At 52.4% G+C, this 12,879-nt stretch overlaps 5 protein-coding genes and 1 non-coding gene across 6 annotated transcripts; 2 read left to right on the plus strand and 4 right to left on the minus strand.

Moving 5' to 3' along the window:
* Positions 1–1,902, minus strand: B0H65DRAFT_566420 (uncharacterized protein; the record flags this gene model as incomplete). The annotated part of the gene is made up of 2 exons (XM_062830324.1): positions 312–1,902; positions 1–209 (listed from the first exon to the last, which is right to left on the minus strand). The coding sequence occupies exons 1-2, from the start codon at positions 1,570–1,572 to the stop codon at positions 1–3; spliced, it is 1,470 nt and encodes a 489-aa protein (XP_062676535.1). The 5' UTR covers positions 1,573–1,902.
* Positions 1,903–3,500: 1,598 nt separating this feature from the next.
* Positions 3,501–4,439, minus strand: B0H65DRAFT_447033 (uncharacterized protein; the record flags this gene model as incomplete). The annotated part of the gene is made up of 2 exons (XM_062825843.1): positions 3,501–4,214; positions 4,302–4,439. The coding sequence occupies 2 exons, from the start codon at positions 4,437–4,439 to the stop codon at positions 3,501–3,503; spliced, it is 852 nt and encodes a 283-aa protein (XP_062676536.1).
* A 928-nt stretch (positions 4,440–5,367) lies between these two features.
* Positions 5,368–6,246, minus strand: B0H65DRAFT_593006 (uncharacterized protein; the record flags this gene model as incomplete). The annotated part of the gene is made up of 1 exon (XM_062831141.1): positions 5,368–6,246. The coding sequence occupies one exon, from the start codon at positions 6,244–6,246 to the stop codon at positions 5,368–5,370; it is 879 nt and encodes a 292-aa protein (XP_062676537.1).
* An 861-nt stretch (positions 6,247–7,107) lies between these two features.
* B0H65DRAFT_504045 (uncharacterized protein) lies at positions 7,108–8,961 on the minus strand. Its single transcript, XM_062827884.1, has 2 exons — positions 8,322–8,961; positions 7,108–7,937 (listed from the first exon to the last, which is right to left on the minus strand). Exons 1-2 carry the CDS (start codon positions 8,700–8,702, stop codon positions 7,428–7,430), a joined length of 891 nt encoding a protein of 296 aa, XP_062676538.1. The 5' UTR covers positions 8,703–8,961; the 3' UTR covers positions 7,108–7,427.
* A 348-nt stretch (positions 8,962–9,309) lies between these two features.
* On the plus strand, positions 9,310–9,960 carry B0H65DRAFT_566462 (uncharacterized protein; the record flags this gene model as incomplete). Its single annotated transcript, XM_062830325.1, has 1 exon — positions 9,310–9,960. The coding sequence occupies exon 1, from the start codon at positions 9,409–9,411 to the stop codon at positions 9,958–9,960; it is 552 nt and encodes a 183-aa protein (XP_062676539.1). The 5' UTR covers positions 9,310–9,408.
* Positions 9,961–12,587: 2,627 nt separating this feature from the next.
* On the plus strand, positions 12,588–12,661 carry B0H65DRAFT_t473. The gene has a single exon. It is a non-coding gene; the product is annotated as a tRNA-Asn (tRNA).
* Positions 12,662–12,879: the final 218 nt, after the last annotated feature.

The raw sequence follows: 12,879 nt of genomic DNA on the forward strand, positions 1-12,879 counted from the left end.
TTATCTGCACTGGCCTTCGAAGTTGGTCCAGGAATGGCGACGATAGTGGAAAAAGTCCTCGGGAGTCTTCAGCCTAGTGGCAGCATAGTCCGGCGTTATGATGATAGGGTCTGGGCAGGAAATATAGCCGGCATATGATTGGACATTTGGCGTAGTCGCTGGGGTAGTCTCGGTGGCTACTTTGCCGTCGTAGAATATGTCTGTGGAATCTGTGTTGCCGGTGAGAGTCGTCTTGACGGCCTCGGACAAGCGCTCCTTGGTTGGAGAGTCGCCACCAGGAATATCGAATTGTTGGGCTCACAAGTCAAGACACTCGTACACATCGGGCGTCTCTATCGCGATGTCGATGAGCTCACTGCTGCTTTTGCCTACCGACTTTGAGGCCTTGTGGAAGAAAGAGGCGTATTTGGTGCCATGCTCGAGGCTGCTGGCCCATTCGTCGAGACAGTCGTAGACGTCTTGGTCCTGCTCAATATCGATCAAGCTGTTGGTACCCTCGCACAAAGTGCTGGTTGCCGTCATCTTTGGGTCCTTTCCGAGCGGATGGCCATCACGGATATTCTGTTCACCGTTCAAGCGCATCGCCCATTCGCCCAAACAGTCGTAAACGTCGGGCTCTTGCTTTGACTCGGTCGACTGATCGCTGTCCTCGTGCACAACAGAGGATGTGGTCTTCGTCGGCGACTTCGGGAGTGACGAGTCGCGAAGTTCGTACCCCATTCTGAATCCTTTTGCCCACATCGTTGCACGGGCGCGGACGTTTTGCTCGTCATCATCCCTTCTCTCTTCCCGTTCATCTTCGGAGTTTTCCGTCTGCTGCTCTTCCTGTTCGCACCAGAGCGCATACACTTCCCGCGCCAGCACTTCATTTCCCTCCAACTCCGCCAGCATTGCTTGGTAGACTCGTTCCTTTTGTGCCTGTCGCTCCTTATGTGCACGAAAGCGCTCGTAAAGATCCCAGGCCTCTTCGTGGTCACCTCCAGCTCCTTCGAGAAACACTTGATAGATCTGTTGCTCTACTGGAATCTCCCCCTCTTCCTCATCGTCGTATTCCACATCCCAATCCACCTCATAGACCCCCCAAAGACCGTCTCGCTTCTCGACGACCATTCCCTCCTCCACATCAACGCCGTCGAAGGAAAGAATGCCTCCATTCCGCCTGGGGTCCCCCGTCACCAAGATCATGTGCGAGTCCGGGATGTTGTTGCCGTGGACGTCGGCTCTGTAGTCATCGTTAACGATGAAGTGGACATGATTAGTGCCATGACCCGCTTCAAGCCGTTGTCGTACAATTTCCTGACGCTCTTTGGATAGGATGACTTTTCGTTCAGGGGTTTGTGGCACGAGGGTTTTGACATCCCACTCGTCGTCGAAGTTGTCGACGATAGGCGCGGAGTGGGGATTGAGGTGGTCCCAGGTTATCTGGTCTCGCCAGGGGAGATACGGAATGGGAGAGGGGGGAGGAGGAGTAGCAATGGGCGATTTGGAGGGGGGGCTGAGAGCACGACCACGGATGGGGGTGGTGGGGGCCGGGGGAAGCGGATTAACGGGGGTCGTAGGTCTGGACGCCATGATGACTGTGGCGATGATGGTGGTGTGTAGGTGTAATGTTGAGGATGTTGTGGTGTATTGTCGTCGATTCGAGTTATCGTCTTGTCTTGAAGTTATTGACTCGTCGATGTCGAGGTTGCTGACTTGTCGACGTGTGGTGGATTCGTTGTGATAGATGCGTTCTTGTCTGAAGTCGTCAGTTTGTTGCGAGGGCAGTATGTGGATGTGTGGTCACGTTTGTTGATCTGTCGTGCGGCTGTCGACTGCGATTGTCGACTGACCTGTCGAAGGTATGTTAGTTACCGTATCCTACAGTGTTAAATGCTGACATACTGCTAACCTTTAGGTAAAGCGTTTGCGATGGTATGGTCTTGATGAGACGTTGCGATGATAGATTGTTGTGGTGACAAGTGGTGATGAGTGGTATGGGGTGTGGTGGTAAGTGGTATGAGGTGAGGTGCGGTGTTGTTTGGAAGAGGAGTGGATTTCTGAGAACCGGATGCAGCCCGGAGAAGATATATTTATGAAAGCTATGCAAAGGTTTGCGCCCCTCGGAATGACAGTTGGTGAAGGCTAACAACTCGACAGTCGCCGGCATGCAAAATGCAAATCTCGGTGTTGTTCAGCCGAGCTATCAAGTGAATGCTGCAGCTGTTCGCGATATGATCCCAGGTTTTCATCCCAAGTCCGAACAGGACACCACTGCAGCTGACGGTACCGCTGTACATCGGAGGTCCGTCAAGGTTCACTATTTGATCCGGCCGGCAGGAGAGCATCTTCCGAAGGCGGCATGCTTCCGAGCCCGGGCCTCCTGCGGGCAGTCCGGCAGGCCCCGCCAGTGCGCGTCGCTCACGGGCTAAGGGCGCGAAGATGAATCCGGGCCTTCGAAAGTTACGTGTAGGCACCACTTCCCCCCTCTCCAACTCCTTTCTAACATGATGCAACAGTCTCCCAATCATGGACGACATCATCTCAAACATCATCCCAAACAACATGTCGGACAACATGCCTCAACCCGCCTTACCACTACCTATTCCAAATCCAAACTGGAAATTCTTCATCTGGATTCCGGCTGCGGTGGTTTGGCTAATCATTGGCCTAGCACGCCTGTGGTGGAATGCTGACAAGCTTTGGAAAGATCTGAACGGAGAGTTTACAGATCTCCCAAAGCAGACAATAAGGCGACAACGGAATATGCTCACTCTTTTCTGCTTCATTTTGTTTTTATTTGCGAGTCTGGTGTTTTGAAGATTTTGTTGCGGTTTCAAGGCATCGGGTTGCTCCTTCCCTAGTGATAATGGCTTCAGTACACCCCGTCCTTTTCCCCTCGCGATGGACGTGAAGTTTTTCATCTCTCGTTCGCCCTTCCAATCCGAAAACGGACAAAACCGCCCACTATGCCCATCACTACCCGGGTACCCAAGGATGGGAACGCTCCTTCATCTTCGAGTCGAATCTCACGGTTCAAACCATGGCGGAAAGTCCCTTTAACGCCTGAGATAAAGAGAAGGTCCGCTCTGATCCGAAAACAAGGTTCATGTGCGAACTGCAAGAGGAAGAAAATCGGAGTGAGTGCATGCCAACCAAATGTAAAAACTTGAAAGCCGTCCAGGCCAGTTCACTTACTCGGCTTTTCTTATAGTGCGATGCCAGTCATCACGGTATGACTTGGGAAGAAGAGACGCAACAGCTTGAAACCATTGTGCCGCCGACCCCTAGAAATCTTCACACACAAGAATACATCGAGACCGGCGAGGACCTTATACTGAGCTTATCGCCACTTTATATCCCGGCCGTACGTCGTTTTCACCTTCCTCCTTGTCCTCTTCCAATTTCTTGAATCCCTCCTGTCAATTCGCACGCTTCTTCATCGTGAAGCCACGCCTAATTTCCCCCGCTTTTACCGCCGTCATTCGAGCTAATACCTTTCCCATGGTTGTCTTCCTATTTCATTTCCCTTGCTGACACTCCGGAGTTGGGGTGTCGAACATGTCTGACAGCATATCCCAATCACTGTCCTCTTCCCACTCTACGTCAGACTCATTAGTTGCATCCGGGCGGACGGCGGTGCAAGGACCGGCTTCAATAGGGATGAGGCTGTTAGCAACAGGTGGCCTGGGGTTCCAGCGGTCCCTCGGCAGCGCATACATCCCTGGATGGCGAGCAACGTGGACGTAGTCGTCTTCGATGTTCGTGGGGGATGTGGAGCTGCTGTTGGCCTCGTTGTGGCCGTTGCTGGTTCCAGTCGCTGAACTCTGGCGGAAGGAGCGACCAGTGACCACGGGCTCATCTCTGCGGGACTGGACCACGGACGCGGTTTCCTGCTCGTATTCACAGAGTGCAGGACTGTTGAAGAAAGTCCGCAGAAGTCCTGACATGACTGACTTGTGTTTGCATCTCGTCTGCTTGTCTTTCTTTTGGTCCTTCGCGTTCTCTCCGTTCGTTATGGTGTTTTCGTCGATGGTGCCCTCGCTGTCGTCACCGTGGTTGTCTATCGGATCATCGGCATCTGGTATTGCTCGCTTCTCTGTGCTGTCTTGCGGACAGGCATTCCATTCCTCTCCCTCCCTCCCAAGCGGGCCATCCGCGCCCTGCTCGTCGTCCTTTTCGAACCCTTTTGCCCATTCTTCCAGGCTCCGGTATAAGTTGTTCTGCTTTTCTTGCTGAATGTCCAGATATATATCGATTATGCTCTCAATGCTATCATCGGTACTCCTCAGATCGACCAAGTGGTCGTCGCCGTCGCTTACCATAACCCTGTCGCCTTCTTCTTCCCAATCTTGTTTGGCTGGCTCGTTGGCGCCCTTACAAGTGAACTGCTTTGCCCAGTCCCCCAGACGCTCGTACGGGTTGCTGATCCAACAAGATCGACTGTCCGTGGACACCATTGTTGTTGATCCCCTACCTAGAATAGGCCCTCGGAAACGTGACAGACAAGTGTCGGTCAACAGTTCTGCTTGGTTTGAAAGGAAGGAAGGATTTGCCGTTGACCCTGAACTGGAAGAAGAGGGGGAAGAAGGCATGATACTTACACAGGTAAGCGGCCGAAAAACGTGGTTAATATGCCAGTGGATTAAGTTTGAGATGGAGGCTGGCGATGGCTCTATATCATATCCAGCGGCAACTGGGTGTCAGTCGCTCAGCGTCGTTCACTTGAGCTGGAAGGTTGGTAACTGGAACGGCTCATCTGTTCAGGTATGTCATGGTCCGGACTGGTCGTTGTAGCTGTCACAGAATTGAATGACTAACTTCCCTATGAGATAGAACTACAGATAAACAAACAGCAGCGAAGACGAGCCATCCCCTTCCTCGACGTCTTCTGCATCGAATTTCCAGACATCCGGCTTCCAAGCAAATGCTTACCATGCTTCTATCGATACGCAAACAGCAAAGCCAGGTACCAAGCTCGACACCCTTTTTCCAGCCCGAAGTCTGCCTTTCCAATCATTCCCATCGACATCTGCGTGGCTGGTCACTCCAAAACATATGTAGCTCGTCCTCCACCTCTATGTCGGTCCTCCTCTTCTTCACTCTCTGTCCCAACACTGACTTCTTCCAAACTGCCTGCCGGTGGGGGGCGTGGCTCTTATGCGATGGGAATTGTTACTCCCTGATGCATGCCTGTGCTGTGGCAGAGGCATCGACGTACACCTCGGCTGGGTTTCCGACTGCCTCGCGCGCTGATCCTTTACCACCTCTCTTTTCTTCTTTTTCACTTTCCCAGGGCTAGGTTGGTTTGTCTCCTTCTCGACCTTTTTTCTCTTTCTTGACCTTCAAACTCGAGTGATGACCGGAGACGATCTTCTTCGCTGCCTTTCACTGTGACGACGGGGAAGAACGCCATGCAACGGGAGAGGAATTGTATGAGAGAGGCGGCGAAGACAGGGGCAAATCCACGACCGGGCTCGGCAGTAGGGACGACGATGGACTGTCACCGGCTGAAGGCTGGTCCCTCGGACTCGAGCCCTGGTAGCCGTGGTGTTCCGGTGTAGAGGGAAGAGGCCGAGGAGAAGGCGTCGTGTACCTGTCCCTTTTGGCGTTGCCTTCAGTGATGCCTGCCGATGTTGCGCCTATCGAGGTATTGGTATTGTTTGAGGGGGTGCCGTTTTTCGAGTTGTCGTGCTCGAGGTTGCCGTCTTTCTTGGCCGCCTTGTCCTCCTCATTTTCCTCTTCATAGCGAGTGGTCTCGAATCGACCGACAAGGCTATCCATCAGGCCGCCATCAACATCGTTGAGGAGACGCGCGCTTGACGGCCTCTTCTTTGGTTTACGTGTATTGTGAATCTTGCGAAGACGGATCGAGAGAGCGCTTTCGGTATGCTCGTCCTTGGGGCTGGCGACTTTCTTGTCGACGACTTGCTTCTTTTCCTCCACAAAACGCCGACCAACTAGGCGATCGGCTAGAACGGCATCGGTTGCATCGAGCAGACGGGTACTGGTCGCCGTCTTCTTGGGGCGATGCGTGTGGACACCGACTCGGAGACGGACTGTCCTGAAGCTGTGCGCGGTATGTCTGTCTTGCCGAGTCTTCAGCTTCTTCGCTGGCTGGCCGTGTGTTTCGTCGCTTTCCTCCAGCTCCCTCTTGGATCGCTTTGGGAGCTCACTGTGGTGGATGGGTTTGAAGTAATCCGTGATTCTCGACCTCCTGTCGCTCCTGGGCGAAGGGGTTTGGGGTGTAGGTCGCTTTCCGAACATTGTTGACGTCGAGCTTGAAGTCGAGATGTGCGGTTCGTTATGGATGTGGGAGTCGCGATTTATTTGTGGTCGCAAGGGCGCGGGTGAAAATCACTTTGCATTGTTACTTGACAGGATAAAGGAAAGTAGGATTTGGGCAAGGAAACGAGGGGCGCCCCTTGACAAGCGTGGATGGACAGATTCAGGTTCGACCTTGATGAACCTTAGTTTGGCACTCTATGGTCGCAAAATGCGCCTGTGAATGGTGTCAAATTCAGGTTTGGAAGGCTGACCTTGGTATCAGCCCGTCCGGCCGCACCTTCCCCAGACTGGCGGTCGGAGGGTATACAAGAAGGAGCGATGGAGAGCAACGGGAAAGAGCGAGCAGTAAGACTGCTCGGTCGTCCCTGCCTCCGGCTCCCTCTTACAGTAGCCTTGCAGCAGAAATCTGCTGGTCCTACCAGTCAAAGAGGACCAAACATCAAGGTCGACGGAAATCTAGCTCAGCCTAGCGGTAACTTCCCGATTTTCCAGGTGAGTGTCGTTGCCTTCATTGTAGGGAAGTGCTGACGCATAGAAGGCATGTTTTCAGATATATAGGTAGAGATACAGATGTTTCTGGGACATAGAGCGAAACCCATGAGTTCTACCTACCTGGATACACCGCCACCTCTACGTCTTCTCGCCAGCCCGATGCCCGTACAATCGCAATTAACTCGGTAGAGGTACCCGGGTGATAGGCGTCTCTCAAACAGTATCCTCATGCTGCCTCATCTTTCCCATCTTCTGCTTCTCAGCTAAATGATACCCCAATATCAATTTCTAGCTTCAAGCGATGCCATCTTCGCCCTACAATTGCTCTAGCATTCCATGCCAACAACTTTCCTCGTTGTACCTGACCGCCTTTCCTCCTTGACTTCAACCTGCTAGCCCATTCTGCCCACCCCTAGAGACATGCCCGAGTCGACGCTGTTGGTAATCCTCGAAAAGGTCCTCCACGTATGCCCCCCTGCAATCCTTCGGTTCGTTCTGGGCTTTCGCTCTACCTTCATTGCCGATATTGTCGCTCTATCCTGTGGAAAACGGGAAGCGTCCGAGTAGGAAGTGGATGGGGCCCGATTGTGCAGGATTTACTGCGACAACGGGGAAGAAGGCACGTCATCAGGAAAGTCCGACGAGGCAGGCGATGACGAGGGAGACGATTAAGGCGCGGGCAGATCCACAACGGGGCTCGGGAGGAGAAACGAAAATGGACTGGCTGAAGGCGGGCCGTTTGGGGTCGAGTTGCGTGTCTCGTTGTTCTGATCGTGATGCTGCTCCGGGACGGGAGGAAGGCGTTGAGGGCTGGGTGTTCTGTAGCGAACTCTCGGAGGGACGTTCTCTTTGTTCTCGTCCTCGCTATCCTCGTTGTCGCAATTTTCGGCGCTGCTCATGTCGTCCTCGCTATCGTCCATCCTAATGATCTCAGCCTCAGTGTCATCATCGACGGTGTCGTGCGTCAAGTCCTCGACCCCCGTCTCCTCCTCACCCCCGGAAACTGCCTCCTGGTATCTAGGGGTCTCGAATCGACCCCCAAGGCTATCCGACAAGCCTCCGTCGACATCATCCAACAGGCGAGAGGATGCCGGCTTCCTGCACCTGGGGTTGTTGGCGTGAGTCGGGGTACGAATCGGCACGGGCGAAGGATCGTTGCTCGGAATTGGGTCTTGTTCCTCGTGACTCTGGTTGCGGTGCTGGTTGGGGGTTGTGGGGAGAGGCGGGAGGGATGGCGTCTTGAACCGGTCTCTCGGGGTGACATCGTTGTTGTCGGTCGTCTTGGGGCTATCGCTCAGTCCATCGTGCTTTGGACTGTGGTTGGGGTTTTCCGCTTCGTCCCCGGTGATTGGCTCCTCGTATCGCGTGGTCTCGAATCGACCAGCAAGAGCGTCGTTGAGACCTCCGTCGGTATCGTCCAAGATACGGGCGCTTGAAGACTTCTTCTTCGGTCGTGGGGTGGGAAGTCGAGGCGATGGTGCTTTGGACCGGCGCCTCCTAGCAATGTCATCGGCGTCGACCGTCGTAGCGTCGCGCTCGATGTCGGTGTTCTGAGGTCCCACCTCGTCTTCCACGGTTTCCTCCTCAAGAAAATCCCAGCGGCCTACAAGGCTTTCGCGGAGTCCGCCGTCAGTGTCGTCGAGAAGACGAGCAGACGCTGGTTTTCTGGTCTTCGGGGTGTCGACCTTGATCTGGTAACGGGCAGTTTGGATGCTGCCGGCATGTCCGTCATCGCTTCGCTTAAGTCTCTTCGTCGGTTGGTCATCTTCTTCATCTTCGAGCTCTCTCTTAGACTTCTTGCCGTTGTCAGTTCGCTCGATGGACGTGAAGTAGTCCGTAATACGCGTGTTGCCGCCGTTCTTGGGCCGAGGAGTCACGGGCAGTTTTTGGTCGGGCATCTTGATGATCGGCTTGATGTTGAGATTTGGGGTACGCGGTGGCATGTGGTTCGTTGGAAGGCGTGGACAGGAAATGACCTCCTCAATGGTGAATTGAAAAGGGGAGAGAGATTTTGGGGGGAGAGGAGAAGCACGGTCTTAAAGGAAGAGTGGGCTGACCAAGGTCAAAACCTTAGCTGGCCCTCCCAAGATCCCAAAATGGCCCTGTGAATGGTGTCAAGTCCAGGTTTAGACGGCCATGCTGAGACAGCCTTGCAGCCAGCACCTGCCCCACAGGCGAGAGGACAGAACCTTAACGCTCGACAAAAATCTGGGTCAGCCTCGTGAGCGCTTTGCGATGCTTTAGGTGAGTGTCCAGCGTCATTGTCATTGTGTCGGATTTCCGACTTCCTTGTGGGATATTACTGATATATAAAAGTACAGAAAATTCATGCCAATGATGGACATTAATTCGGTCATCTCTACGATCTCTTTTGGAGTATGCTACGCTACCTCGACATACAATGTATGCCTCCTCATGCAGATGGCTTCTAACCAGATGCTTCAACGGAATCCTCAAGCTCCTTTCCTGCGCTTCCGGTTGTCTTCATTTTTCCCTGACTTCTTGACCCGGCTTCTCTCCTCCTAATGGAACACATCCCTTTCTCATGATGTCTTTGTATATCTGTTGAGTGTCGACAGTGATCCTAAGGCCTAGGCGAGGCGGGCTAATGGTCGTCCAGGCCGTCTTCAGCCTCGGGCGACAGCCATCATGCTGAGGAGAAGGTTGGGAAGGGAAACCAACCCAGATGACCTAATCTTCAATCCCCAAGCGTACAACTTTAAGTCAGACCCGAATATTGTCTGGCTTCAAGACCCGTTGGAGTGCTTCAGGCAAGATGAAGCTCGACAATTCGAACAAGTGCAACAGATCATCAGGGAGCGCTTGCGCGGGCTGGGCCCTGGAGTTGACTATGCGGTCGTGCGTGCAGGGCCCCACGACACGCAAAACGAGCACGACGAGTTAGGCACCGTCGTCCGTTGGACCAACAACCGAACCGGTCGTACTTATAACGTTACTAGTGATGCGGACCTTCACATCACTCTCTATGCCGGAATGAAGAACGGAAAGCGCGGGGACGAATTGTATTTTCAAGGGCACATATACCTTGAGAAGAAGCAGCGCCCTGACTCAGACGACTCCGGCGACTTCGACTATGTCTACCTGGCGGACCCTTCAACCAGGCTGTATCCCAAGCCCGGCGAACCGCCGGCGTCGGAGGAGTGGCACTACACCACCAACACCTTCCGGAAAACTAGTTAAACTAGCATCAGAGTCTACGGCATTCCTTCTCATTGGCTTCGGCATCTAGGTCAAGGAACTTGGACGCACACAACAGCAGCACTCAGCACAGCATTCGGCAAGTCGTCTTCCGTTTTCAACATCAACAACATCAAGCATTGCTTTTACCCCTGGTCCTTCCCTTACCTTCTCCCCTTTCTCTCTTTTCTCATTCGGCATGGCATGGCATGACATGGCAGAACAGTTTCTGCTGTGGTCCCGAGCTAGTTAATCCTTCTATCAAGGCATAGGGGAGATACTAGATGGGTCATGGAGGAAGTGGCATGTTACCCAAGTCATCCAAGGGGAACATAAGGCGGAGCAAGTTGTTTGGAATTTGGTTTGGTTCATCAGGCGCAGCATTCTTCGGCGTTCGGCACTCGGACAAGGACATGTCAACAGCGGCCATGGCTCAGCATCCAGGAGGCATGGTATTGGCAAGGAAACGGCATAGCATTGGGAGTTCATGGTCCATTTCGCAGCATTGTAGGAGTAGGGCATTTCAGGAGTTATGGATCGGCACGACAGGAAAAGGAGCGGATTATTCTTTCTTTTTCTTTGAGTTCGTATCCAGATAGCCTTAACCAATTGAGAGGCATAGTATCATTCATGATCACTGTGAGCGCGTGACTTCGTGATATCGTGTGACTTTAGAACTTCGCAATCGTAAACATGACTGACTCCCTGCATTCAACCGCCATTCCTCTACACTCCACCACCGTCGGTAAATGTCAATGAAAAACACCTTGAAAAGCAGATTCGGCCATCTCAGAAAGTCAGGTTCCTTGTCGTAGCAAACAAAGGTTAGTAATTATCAAGAAATAGTCGAGTGTCCAACGAGTATCTCCCTCGGTGAAAGACATGTCGTCTGTCGTCTGGCGTTAACAAATTAGCCCACTTCGCTTGTAAGCATGTGCATGCGCTTACTGTGTACCGCTTTTTTTCACTCGATGTGGTTTTACTCAACCTGCGCTAAGATCTGGACTAGCAAAGCCTGACAAGGGCTTCGACCAATCTTCTAGTGAGTTGATGCGGGTCGCAGGGTTTCTTGGGAACGATCCAGTATTAGGATTGGTTGAGTAAAACCACATCGAGTCGCAAAGGTTAGCTGGGTAGACTCGAAATGATCCCTGGGTAGACTAAACCCACTTTTCTAGGTGTGCAGCCAATATCTGGCTCCCAACGCCAAGTGCATTCGCGCGCGCCCTCTTTCGTGCTGCCATTGATTTGAAGCTATCGCCATCTCCGTCGCTGTCGCTGTCGCTATCGTTGTCGATGTCGATGTCAATGTCGATGTTATTGTCATTGTCAATAATATCGTCATCATTATTGTTATCTCCATCGCCTTAGCATCACCCCAAGTGCCAGGCGAACTTCCAGCACCCTCCCCGGCACTTACACGGTGGGCAGCACTAACAGCGAAGGCTTCACGTACAATACCCGAATCAAGGCGGCGTTTTAGACAGCAGTATAGCAGGCGACAACACCAGTATCAACAGATTCAATAGTAAACAATTAACTAAATTAACGACACTGACTAACTCCAAACAATGAGGATTTGGTAATGCGCCTTGCAAGTTTTTGCGCGGCTGACGCAAATATGGCTACGCGCCCAAAAAAGTAGGTTGAGTCTACCCAGGGAGCATTTTGAATCTACCCAGCTAGCGTTTGCGACATCGAGTGAGTAAAAGCGGTAGCTGTGCGTGATGATCCACTTCTCCAGTTTTAACCCACCTTTGGTGCTCCGCGGTGCAGCGCTACAGGTATCAAGCAGTGTATTCCACATCGTATTCCACATGGCAATTCCTCACAACCACCCACACACCGAAACACATGGAAGATAAGTCCCAGCAATGAAACACTACGTACCTCTATGTATAGTCGGGAATTAACCCACTTCGCTTATAACCCTGGGCTGTGCGGTGGTGATCCACTGGTGCCTTTTAACCCATCTGCTTGCCAGCGAAGCGTCTTGGCATCCAAATTTCCCAGTGCGTTCGTGCAGTGCCTCATGTGCTCTTGCGCATTGCATTCGTGTAGCGCGTCCTTCCAGCGTAATTCTTCAACAACTATTCCTATGAGTACCTTACATAAAGAATGACGACGAAGAGAATTCCGGTAATGGTGATACCTTGTCTTGAATTTGCGTAAGAACAGGGCGGACTCGAAGGGTTAAAAGCAGAAGGCCCAGGGCAGTGAGCGCTGGCATCCCACTGAAGGGCGTTAAGTCGGGTCGTGGCACGGGCCTCCTGGACTCCAACATTCTTCTCTGCACTCTGCAGTCGTCCAACAACACGGCCCTCTCGCAACTCTAGAATCCTCATTCATAGCAGACCCTTCGAAAGAGAATTCATAATGAGAAGTGAATTAAACTATTTGCAACTTCCATAGTAATCAACTTCACCATTGACGGGGTTGGTTTCTTTTCGTAGGCAAAGGGAAGTGCATCGGCGATCCACCCCGCCAGCCCTCACTGCCCTCCACCCGCCAAGCCAAGAAAACGCATGCAACTCCATCGCGATTTCCCGATCTCGATCCCTCATGCACCTTGATAAATGCCTCAACCGACACCCATCCTCAACAACAGCTGGAAACATTCAGCATTCAAATCCCTCGTGGCGCAATTGGCTAGCGCGTCAGACTGTTAATCTGGAGGCTGTAAGTTCGATCCTTACCGAGGGAGTTTGAGTTTCTCTTTTTGACTTTTTTCCTTGTTTGCGCAAGTTTGGAGAGATTAGCTGTTGTTACTTTTTGCTTCTTCCTTTTTGCGCCCGTGATACTTTGGAGACCGATCTTTCAAATGCGCATAAACCTGGGAAAGAGGGGGAGAAATGTAGTAATCTATATATTCTTGCTGTAACTTGTCCTAAGGATGAAGAAGCTGAGGAAACATGACGATTT

This window comes from Neurospora tetraspora (assembly GCF_033439725.1).
Source record: "Neurospora tetraspora strain CBS 560.94 chromosome Unknown B0H65scaffold_11, whole genome shotgun sequence".
Classification (NCBI taxonomy): domain Eukaryota; kingdom Fungi; phylum Ascomycota; class Sordariomycetes; order Sordariales; family Sordariaceae; genus Neurospora; species Neurospora tetraspora.

Excerpts from the sequence above, each read along its gene's own strand:
- B0H65DRAFT_504045 (XM_062827884.1), bottom strand. The coding sequence starts at position 8,702 with ATGCCACCGCGTACCCCAAATCTCAACATCAAGCCGATCATCAAGATG. Across the intron at positions 7,938-8,321 it reads AGGAAACCGTGGAAGACGAG|GAACAAGACCCAATTCCGAG; the intron begins GTGGGACCTCAG and ends CAGAGTCACGAG.